Below are 12,440 nucleotides of genomic sequence, written 5' to 3' on the forward strand. Positions count from 1 at the left end.
GATGAGCGGAGATAGTGATATTGCTGTGAACGACTGGATGTGGGAGAGAGTGAGATTAGTGTGAACGACCGGATCGAGGAGATAGATGTGTTAGTGTGAACTACTGGATGCGGGCAGAGAATGATGTGAGTGTGAAATACTGGATGGTGTGAAAGTGATATTATTGTTAACCTCTGGCTGGGGAGACATATATATTAATGTGAAACAGTGGATGGGGTGAGAGTGATATTAGTGTGAACTACTGGATGCGGAGAGAGAGTGATAATACTGCAAACCACTGGATGGGGGAGACATATCTATTAGTCTAAAATACTGGATGGGGAGAAAGTTGAATTAGTGTGAATTACTGGATCCGGGGAGAGAGTGATATTAGTGTGAACTACTGGATGCGGGGAGAGAGTGTTATTAGTTTGAACGACTAGATGGGTGAGACATATATATTGGTGTGAACTACTGGATGGGGGAGAGAGTGATATTAGTGTAAACCACTAGACAGAGGAGAGATATATATTAGTGTGAAATACTGAATGGGGACAATAGTGTGAACCACTGGATGCCGGGAGTGTTATCCACTGGATGGGATAGATAGTGATATTAGTGTCAAGCACCGGATAGGAGAGAGAGTGATATTAGTGTGAACCACTGGATGGGGGAGAGAGTGATATTAGTTTGAACCGCTGGATGGGGGAGAGAATGATATTAGTGTGAACGATTGAATGGGGTAGAGAGATATATTAGTGTGATCCACTGAATGGAGGAGAGAATGATATTAATGTGAACCACTAGATGTGGGAGAGAGTGATATTAGTGTGAACGACTGAATGGGGGAGAGAGAGAGATTAGTGTGAACTACTGGATGCGGGCAGCGATTGACATTAGTGTGAAATACTGGATTGGGAGAAAGTGATATTATTGTTAACCACTGGATGGGGGAGAGACATAAATTAGTGTGAACTACTAGATGCGGAGAGCGAGTGATGTTAGTGTGAACGACTATTTGGGTGAGAGATATATACTGATGTGAACTACTGGAGTGATAATAGTGTGAACCACTGTATGGGGGGATAGATATATATTAATGTTTACTGTTGGATGGGGGAGAGAGACATATTAGTGGAAACTATTGCATGGGGAAGAGATATATATCAGTGTTTACTATTGGATTGGGAGAAGGAAATATTAGTGTGATATACTGGATAGTGGGAGAGATTGATGTTATTGTGAACTGACTGACTGAGTTTTGGTTTTACGCCGCTTTTAGCAATATTCCAGCAACATCACGGCCGGGGACACCAGAAATGGGCTTCACACATTCTACCCATGTGGGAATTCGAACCCGGGTCTTCGGCGTGACGAGCCAACGCTTTATCCACTAGGCTACCCCACCGCCCCCTAGTGTGAACTACTGGATGGGGGGAGAGATATATTAGTGTGAACTTTTGGATAGGGGTGGGGGTGGAGGGAGAGAGTGATATTAGTGTGAACTATGGGATGGGGTGAGAGAGATATATTAGTGTAAACCACTGGATGGGTGGAGCGAGATATAGTAGTGTGAACTATTGGATAGGGTAGAGAGATGTATTAGTGTGATATACTAGATATACAGTTTGGCATGGGGGCATTATTGATAAACTTTATGCTTACGATATAAGGGGTGAACTTTTGGAATGGTTTGAAAGTTATCTAGATAGTAGAATGCAGAGAGTGGTAATAAATAGATACAGTTCAGATATTAAAGTTGTGAAAGCTCGCGGGCCCCAAGTTTACGTTTTAGGACCGCTTTTGTTCATCATCTATATTAATGACATTGTGGATGGTATAGATAGTAACATCCGCGTTTTTGCTGATGATACATCGATATATGCTATAACAGATGATCATATTACAGCAGTCGCAATTTTTAACTAAAAATTTGGCAAAATAGTCAGATTGGGCTAAAAAGTGGCAACTTAATCCTAATAAGACTGGGAGTATAACATTCACTCGAAAAACCAAACTTATGTCACACCAAACTTATTAATGAATGGTGAAATTATTAAAGAACTGGATAACCATAAACACTTAGGTATAACACTTCAAAGCGATTGTTCTTGGAAAGTTCGTATAGGTGACATGATAAAGAAAATTAGTCCAATGATCAATTGTCCAAAAAAGTTTGAAATGTCGTTTATCTCGGAAAATGCGTAATACTTTATACAACTCCTTTGTCTTACCACTTTTAGATTACTGCTGTCATATATGGGATAATTGTACGATTGAACAGGGGATTTTACTGGAAAATGTACATTTAGACGCCTTAAGAACTATAAGCGGTGGCACCAGTCACGATAAAATATACAGGGAAACTAATTATAGCACACTAAAAGAAAGACGACATCGCTCTAAACTCATAACTTTCTAGAAAATGTACCTCCTGATTATTTGAACGATCTTGTACCAGGTAGAGTACTCGAACAAAGCAAAACTATAAGCTTAGAAATAGTACTTCCATTCAAACTATTAATTGTAGAACGCAAAGATATTTTCAATCATTTTTACCGAGCGCGATTATGACGTGGAATTCATTGCCTGATGGAGGTGTTAACGCTATTTCCCTGAATCAATTTAAAACCATGATAAGCACAACATAAACTCACAATTACTTTGATCTGAATTTTGGAACTAGATTTTGTCAAATCATTCATTGTCGCCTCAGGCTCGGCTGTAGTGATCTAACCGCAGACAGATATAATCGGCATATATCGGACACGCCCAGGTGCTCATGAGGTTATTATAACGAAGATTATTCACTACCTTTTTATATGTCGGAACTATCAAAATTTAAGAACTACTGTGTATTTTTTATATTCAAGGATATGATGTTAAAACTACTTTATACGGTAACGGTGCATTGAATAACTCAACTAATAGTGACATTCTTAAGTAATTACACCAGTTCATTTCTAAAAGTAACCGCTTCCAGTGATTATCTCCTCAACATATATATTCAGTGTAAGACAAATTAAATGTAACGTGATTTTCTGCGGCAGCCCATTTCGTTGCTAGGCATAACCAACACCAGAACGAACATATTTGTTACTCAATCATTTATTTGTTACGGCGGTATTATTCTTTTGTTGTCAAATTACATGTATCTCATTTATGCATCAAGCTATTAATTTTCAACAATGTACTGAAGCGGCGTTTATATAAGCCACTAGGCTTGTTCGCCTATCCCAGGTTTCTGTTTTGGCGAAATAAAAATGTCACAACTATATACTGGATGTGGGGAGAGAGTGATATTAGTGTGAACTATTGCATGGGAGGAAAGAGTGATAATAGTGTGAACTTTTGGATAGGGGTGGGGGTGGAGGGAGAGAGTGATATTAGTGTGAACTATGGGATGGGGTGAGAGAGAGATATTAGTGTAAACCACTGGATGGGTTGAGCGAGATATAGTAGTGTGAACTATTGGATAGGGTAGAGAGATGTATTAGTGTGATATACTAGATATACAGTTTGGCATGGGGGCATTATTGATAAACTTTATGCTTACGATATAAGGGGTGAACTTTTGGAATGGTTTGAAAGTTATCTAGATAGTAGAATGCAGAGAGTGGTAATAAATAGATACAGTTCAGATATTAAAGTTGTGAAAGCTCGCGGGCCCCAAGTTTACGTTTTAGGACCGCTTTTGTTCATCATCTATATTAATGACATTGTGGATGGTATAGATAGTAACATCCGCGTTTTTGCTGATGATACATCGATATATGCTATAACAGATGATCATATTACAGCAGTCGCAATTTTTAACTAAAAATTTGGCAAAATAGTCAGATTGGGCTAAAAAAGTGGCAACTTAATCCTAATAAGACTGGGAGTATAACATTCACTCGAAAAACCAAACTTATGTCACACCAAACTTATTAATGAATGGTGAAATTATTAAAGAACTGGATAACCATAAACACTTAGGTATAACACTTCAAAGCGATTGTTCTTGGAAAGTTCGTATAGGTGACATGATAAAGAAAATTAGTCCAATGATCAATTGTCCAAAAAGTTTGAAATGTCGTTTATCTCGGAAAATGCGTAATACTTTATACAACTCCTTTGTCTTACCACTTTTAGATTACTGCTGTCATATATGGGATAATTGTACGATTGAACAGGGGATTTTACTGGAAAATGTACATTTAGACGCCTTAAGAACTATAAGCGGTGGCACCAGTCACGATAAAATATACAGGGAAACTAATTATAGCACACTAAAAGAAAGACGACATCGCTCTAAACTCATAACTTTCTAGAAAATGTACCTCCTGATTATTTGAACGATCTTGTACCAGGTAGAGTACTCGAACAAAGCAAAACTATAAGCTTAGAAATAGTACTTCCATTCAAACTATTAATTGTAGAACGCAAAGATATTTTCAATCATTTTTACCGAGCGCGATTATGACGTGGAATTCATTGCCTGATGGAGGTGTTAACGCTATTTCCCTGAATCAATTTAAAACCATGATAAGCACAACAGAAACTCACAATTACTTTGATCTGAATTTTGGAACTAGATTTTGTCAAATCATTCATTGTCGCCTCAGGCTCGGCTGTAGTGATCTAACCGCAGACAGATATAATCGGCATATATCGGACACGCCCAGGTGCTCATGAGGTTATTATAACGAAGATTATTCACTACCTCTTTATATGTCGGAACTATCAAAATTTAAGAACTACTGTGTATTTTTATATTCAAGGATATGATGTTAAAACTACTTTATACGGTAACGGTGCATTGAATAACTCAACTAATAGTGACATTCTTAAGTAATTACACCAGTTCATTTCTAAAAGTAACCGCTTCCAGTGATTATCTCCTCAACATATACTAGTATATTCAGTGTAAGACAAATTAAATGTAACGTGATTTTCTGCGGCAGCCCATTTCGTTGCTAGGCATAACCAACACCAGAACGAACATATTTGTTACTCAATCATTTATTTGTTACGGCGGTATTATTCTTTTGTTGTCAAATTACATGTATCTCATTTATGCATCAAGCTATTAATTTTCAACAATGTACTGAAGCGGCGTTTATATAAGCCACTAGGCTTGTTCGCCTATCCAGGTTTCTGTTTTGGCGAAATAAAAATGTCACAACTATATACTGGATGTGGGAGAGAGTGATATTAGTGTGAACTATTGCATGGGAGGAAAGAGTGATAATAGTGTGAACTTTTGGATAGGGGTGGGGGTGGAGGGAGAGAGTGATATTAGTGTGAACTATGGGATGGGGTGAGAGAGATATTAGTGTAAACCACTGGATGGGTTGAGCGAGATATAGTAGTGTGAACTATTGGATAGGGTAGAGATGTATTAGTGTGATATACTAGATATACAGTTTGGCATGGGGGCATTATTGATAAACTTTATGCTTACGATATAAGGGGTGAACTTTTGGAATGGTTTGAAAGTTATCTAGATAGTAGAATGCAGAGAGTGGTAATAAATAGATACAGTTCAGATATTAAAGTTGTGAAAGCTCGCGGGCCCCAAGTTTACGTTTTAGGACCGCTTTTGTTCATCATCTATATTAATGACATTGTGGATGGTATAGATAGTAACATCCGCGTTTTGCTGATGATACATCGATATATGCTATAACAGATGATCATATTACAGCAGTCGCAATTTTAACTAAAAATTTGGCAAAATAGTCAGATTGGGCTAAAAGTGGCAACTTAATCCTAATAAGACTGGGAGTATAACATTCACTCGAAAAACCAAACTTATGTCACACCAAACTTATTAATGAATGGTGAAATTATTAAAGAACTGGATAACCATAAACACTTAGGTATAACACTTCAAAGCGATTGTTCTTGGAAAGTTCGTATAGGTGACATGATAAAGAAAATTAGTCCAATGATCAATTGTCCAAAAAAGTTTGAAATGTCGTTTATCTCGGAAAATGCGTAATACTTTATACAACTCCTTTGTCTTACCACTTTTAGATTACTGCTGTCATATATGGGATAATTGTACGATTGAACAGGGGATTTTACTGGAAAATGTACATTTAGACGCCTTAAGAACTATAAGCGGTGGCACCAGTCACGATAAAATATACAGGGAAACTAATTATAGCACACTAAAAGAAAGACGACATCGCTCTAAACTCATAACTTTCTAGAAAATGTACCTCCTGATTATTTGAACGATCTTGTACCAGGTAGAGTACTCGAACAAAGCAAAACTATAAGCTTAGAAATAGTACTTCCATTCAAACTATTAATTGTAGAACGCAAAGATATTTTCAATCATTTTTACCGAGCGCGATTATGACGTGGAATTCATTGCCTGATGGAGGTGTTAACGCTATTTCCCTGAATCAATTTAAAACCATGATAAGCACAACAGAAACTCACAATTACTTTGATCTGAATTTTGGAACTAGATTTTGTCAAATCATTCATTGTCGCCTCAGGCTCGGCTGTAGTGATCTAACCGCAGACAGATATAATCGGCATATATCGGACACGCCCAGGTGCTCATGAGGTTATTATAACGAAGATTATTCACTACCTCTTTATATGTCGGAACTATCAAAATTTAAGAACTACTGTGTATTTTTATATTCAAGGATATGATGTTAAAACTACTTTATACGGTAACGGTGCATTGAATAACTCAACTAATAGTGACATTCTTAAGTAATTACACCAGTTCATTTCTAAAAGTAACCGCTTCCAGTGATTATCTCCTCAACATATACTAGTATATTCAGTGTAAGACAAATTAAATGTAACGTGATTTTCTGCGGCAGCCCATTTCGTTGCTAGGCATAACCAACACCAGAACGAACATATTTGTTACTCAATCATTTATTTGTTACGGCGGTATTATTCTTTTGTTGTCAAATTACATGTATCTCATTTATGCATCAAGCTATTAATTTTCAACAATGTACTGAAGCGGCGTTTATATAAGCCACTAGGCTTGTTCGCCTATCCAGGTTTCTGTTTTGGCGAAATAAAAATGTCACAACTATATACTGGATGTGGGGAGAGAGTGATATTAGTGTGAACTATTGCATGGGAGGAAAGAGTGATAATAGTGTGAACTTTTGGATAGGGGTGGGGGTGGAGGGAGAGAGTGATATTAGTGTGAACTATGGGATGGGGTGAGAGAGAGATATTAGTGTAAACCACTGGATGGGTTGAGCGAGATATAGTAGTGTGAACTATTGGATAGGGTAGAGAGATGTATTAGTGTGATATACTAGATATACAGTTTGGCATGGGGGCATTATTGATAAACTTTATGCTTACGATATAAGGGGTGAACTTTTGGAATGGTTTGAAAGTTATCTAGATAGTAGAATGCAGAGAGTGGTAATAAATAGATACAGTTCAGATATTAAAGTTGTGAAAGCTCGCGGGCCCCAAGTTTACGTTTTAGGACCGCTTTTGTTCATCATCTATATTAATGACATTGTGGATGGTATAGATAGTAACATCCGCGTTTTTGCTGATGATACATCGATATATGCTATAACAGATGATCATATTACAGCAGTCGCAATTTTTAACTAAAAATTTGGCAAAATAGTCAGATTGGGCTAAAAAAGTGGCAACTTAATCCTAATAAGACTGGGAGTATAACATTCACTCGAAAAACCAAACTTATGTCACACCAAACTTATTAATGAATGGTGAAATTATTAAAGAACTGGATAACCATAAACACTTAGGTATAACACTTCAAAGCGATTGTTCTTGGAAAGTTCGTATAGGTGACATGATAAAGAAAATTAGTCCAATGATCAATTGTCCAAAAAAGTTTGAAATGTCGTTTATCTCGGAAAATGCGTAATACTTTATACAACTCCTTTGTCTTACCACTTTTAGATTACTGCTGTCATATATGGGATAATTGTACGATTGAACAGGGGATTTTACTGGAAAATGTACATTTAGACGCCTTAAGAACTATAAGCGGTGGCACCAGTCACGATAAAATATACAGGGAAACTAATTATAGCACACTAAAAGAAAGACGACATCGCTCTAAACTCATAACTTTCTAGAAAATGTACCTCCTGATTATTTGAACGATCTTGTACCAGGTAGAGTACTCGAACAAAGCAACTATAAGCTTAGAAATAGTACTTCCATTCAAACTATTAATTGTAGAACGCAAAGATATTTTCAATCATTTTTACCGAGCGCGATTATGACGTGGAATTCATTGCCTGATGGAGGTGTTAACGCTATTTCCCTGAATCAATTTAAAACCATGATAAGCACAACAGAAACTCACAATTACTTTGATCTGAATTTTGGAACTAGATTTTGTCAAATCATTCATTGTCGCCTCAGGCTCGGCTGTAGTGATCTAACCGCAGACAGATATAATCGGCATATATCGGACACGCCCAGGTGCTCATGAGGTTATTATAACGAAGATTATTCACTACCTCTTTATATGTCGGAACTATCAAAATTTAAGAACTACTGTGTATTTTTATATTCAAGGATATGATGTTAAAACTACTTTATACGGTAACGGTGCATTGAATAACTCAACTAATAGTGACATTCTTAAGTAATTACACCAGTTCATTTCTAAAAGTAACCGCTTCCAGTGATTATCTCCTCAACATATATATTCAGTGTAAGACAAATTAAATGTAACGTGATTTTCTGCGGCAGCCCATTTCGTTGCTAGGCATAACCAACACCAGAACGAACATATTTGTTACTCAATCATTTATTTGTTACGGCGGTATTATTCTTTTGTTGTCAAATTACATGTATCTCATTTATGCATCAAGCTATTAATTTTCAACAATGTACTGAAGCGGCGTTTATATAAGCCACTAGGCTTGTTCGCCTATCCAGGTTTCTGTTTTGGCGAAATAAAAATGTCACAACTATATACTGGATGTGGGGAGAGAGTGATATTAGTGTGAACTATTGCATGGGAGGAAAGAGTGATAATAGTGTAAACTGTTGGATTGGGGAGGGGGTTATATTAGTGTGAACTACTGGATGGGGTGAGAGAGTGATATTAGTGTGAACTACTGGATTGGGGAGAGAGATATATTAGTGCGAACTACTGGATGGGGTGAGAGAGTGATATTAGTGTGAACTACTGGATGGGGGAGAGAGAGATATTAGTGTGAACTACTGGATGGGGTGAGAGAGTGATATTAGTGTGAACTACTGGATTGGGGAGAGAGATATATTAGTGTGAACTACTGGATGGGGTGAGAGAGTGATATTAGTGTGAACTACTGGATGGAGGAGAGAGAGATATTAGTGTGAACTACTGGATGGGGTGAGAGAGTGATATTAGTGTGAACTACTGGATGGGGGAGAGAGAGATATTAGTGTGAACCACTGGATGGGGGAGAGAGTGATATTAGTGTGATATACTGGGTGTGGGGAGAGAGTGATATTTGTGTGAACTGTTGTATTGGGGAGAGAATTATATTAGTGTGAACTAATGGATGGGGAGCGAGAGATACATTGGAGTGAACTACTGGATGGGGGCGGGGTTAGAGGGATAGAGTGATATTAATGTGAACTATTGGATGGGAGGAGATATATATATATTAGTGTGAACCACTGGATGGGGTAGGGGTTAGAGGGATAGAGTGATATTAATGTGAACTATTGGATGGGACGAGAGAGATATATTAGTGTGAACCACTGAATGGGGATAGAGAGATATATTAGGGTGAACTATTGGATTGGGAGAGAGATATATTAGTGTAAACCACTTGAAGGTTGAGAAAGTGATATTAGTGTGAACCACTGTCTCCGGGGCAGGGGGAGGGTAAGAGTGATACAGAGAGAGACAGAGAGAGACAGAGACAGAGAAACAGAGACATAGAGAGAGATTAGTGTGAACCACTGAATGTGGCTGGTGGGAGGACCGGTGAGTGTTGGTATACATGGTAGACAGGGTGACAGTGTGATAGTTTGATTTCTTATCACATGTTGGGCACAGATGACCAACTGTTAGTTTTATGATCTGGTCGGATAGGATTACAACGGTTAATTTAATCTTCACAGCCCCAATCTGCACTGCTAAGGGAAACGAGTGTGGCGACAATGGTAACTGTGACACATCCTCCGAAGAATATACCTGCAAATGCAAGAACGACTACACTGGCCCAAAGTGCAGAACAGGTGAGAAGAATTGAGCTAAACTGTTGGCTTAAGTGGGGGTCAGGTGTATCCAACTTGAATGATAAACGCTGGTTGCGATTTACAATGTAGCAAGCATCCATATTTAGAAATTAACGGCAAGGCGGAAATTGACTATGTTATTGTGTCCAGATCTGATGATGACAGTGGTCAGATGCAATGCAATAAGTCTTTTTTCAGCCCCGTTTTGCGTTGTTGGAGGAAACGATTGTGGGTCCAACGGAAACTGCACACGAAGTAGCAGCGACCCTCCATTGTCATGTGTCTGCATGAACGGTTACACTGGGAACAGATGCGACGTTGATAAGGCTACTTATTATGATATATTCATTAACATGGCTATGAGATTATATTCAATGGCCCAGCATCTACTTAAAGGCACAATTTTTACACTTTTACAATTTCTTGGCCTATATTATACATATTGGGGCATATGCACTTACTGTAGCTTCCTATTGATGCAATAAAAAACTTATCCCCTTACAACTCACCTGAAATCGATAACTGAAACTTCGAGGCGACAAGCTTAAACACAGAGAAACAGAGATCAATATGATATTCGTAAAGAGCGCTCCAAGGGACATAGCTCATGGGATTCGCTTGAAATAATGTTCGGTCGGTAGAGGGCACGAGTGTCGATTTAATGCAACGTTGCTTTAATTCAGAGGTCACTTTTTAATATATATTGTAATCTAAATACGGGTTGTTGTGTTTTCATTTTCTTTCAGGAATAAAATATGATAGCTTCCCTGAGGGCTGATAGTATTATTGAGATAAATGCAGTATTTCATTTTAGAGAAGTGAAATAGTGCCCTTAATTTTAAGGGTAACGCAGTCAGAGAACACGTGGGGACCAGTTGTGTGCTCCTCCTAGCTAAATTGTTTCAGTATGAGTCACATTTGTGGCTGGAACCTTCAGTAACCCATGCTTGTCGTAAGAGGCGTCTAAGGGGATCGGGTTGTCAGGCTTGCTGACGTGGTCAATGCATGTCATAGTGTCTCTCTTCTCCAGTGTACATGTGCAAATGTAATTGAATGTAACTTTCTAAGAATAAATTACCGTGCCCATATTTATTGTGACTCTTACACGATCCATATCATCGTATCTCAGTTACGTGGAGCGATGCTCATGATGTCACTGGAATTTCTGGTCCAGACTCGATGGCTTACAAACAGCCGTCACACAGTTGATATGTTGTTGAGTGTGGCTTTAAAAAAAAGACACAAATTACATTTTAACACACTTAGCAGAATAAGTGAGAGTGTCCAGATTGACTGTGCCTCTTACAGGATGTCTTTGCAAATGTAACTGAAATAAATTCGTTGCATATGTTACAGAGCCTTTCTGCACTATTGGAGGAAACGATTGCGGTGCTAACGGAAACTGCACACGCAGTCGCAGTTACTATGGAAGCTCTTCATACTCATGTGTCTGCAAAAACGGGTATACAGGAGACAGATGCAACATTGGTAAGACTACAGCACAACTACAAACGGAATCATAATTCAACGGCATAATTAAGAAATCATATATAAAAATTATTACAGATTTTCTTAATATTCATGAGTGTACAGAAACGCTTATACAGGAGACAAATGGAACATTGGTAAGGCCAACTATTCGACTACATCAGTGTGAGAGAGTGAATCAGGCTACTGACTTGAAGATAATGGTCTGTGCGTCGCGCTTCACTTCCAATCAGAAACGAATTCCTCTTGTTTCCCCTTGAATGAACATATCCTACGCCTTGTGCGGGCATTATATTATTTTTGTTTTGTTTTTTTCCTTTGTCAGCCCCCTTCTTCTTTGGCATATAAGGCCAAATGTTTAATCTGAAATGTCTCAATAAACGATTTTGTCTATCTACTTAGTTACTAGCAAATTCAGACATAACACAATACCCTCATGTACTCCCTATATCTCCCTTGAATGATATTGCTAGAGAAAATACTGAAGGTACAGAAACTGTCATCTTAATGTAATTCTGAAGGTACAGAAACTGTCATCTTAATGTAATTCGTTGTGTTTGTTTCAGCCCCTTTCTGTACCATTGGAGGAAACGATTGCGGTGCTAACGGAAACTGCACAGAGAGCAGTTATTATGGACCCTCTTCATACTCATGTGTCTGCAGAAACGGATATACAGGAGACAGATGCAACGTTGGTAAGACTACAGCACAATTACAAAGCGGAATCATAATTCAACGGCATAATTAAGAAATCATGTATAAAAATT

At 38.0% G+C, this 12,440-nt stretch overlaps 1 protein-coding gene across 1 annotated transcript in view; it reads left to right on the forward strand.

Moving 5' to 3' along the window:
• The window catches only part of LOC124257131 (neurogenic locus notch homolog protein 1-like), a 103,722-nt gene that overhangs the window by 15,621 nt on the left and 75,661 nt on the right, over positions 1 to 12,440 (forward strand). The window contains exons 3-5 of the mRNA XM_046691121.1: positions 10,069 to 10,185; positions 11,542 to 11,673; positions 12,240 to 12,368. Coding sequence (XP_046547077.1) covers positions 10,069 to 10,185; positions 11,542 to 11,673; positions 12,240 to 12,368 — 378 coding nt within the window. The remainder of the gene's footprint in view (positions 1 to 10,068; positions 10,186 to 11,541; positions 11,674 to 12,239; positions 12,369 to 12,440) is intronic.

Source organism: Haliotis rubra, unplaced genomic scaffold (genome assembly GCF_003918875.1).
Source record: "Haliotis rubra isolate DU_JTF1 unplaced genomic scaffold, ASM391887v1 Scf65, whole genome shotgun sequence".
Lineage (NCBI taxonomy): Eukaryota > Metazoa > Mollusca > Gastropoda > Lepetellida > Haliotidae > Haliotis > Haliotis rubra.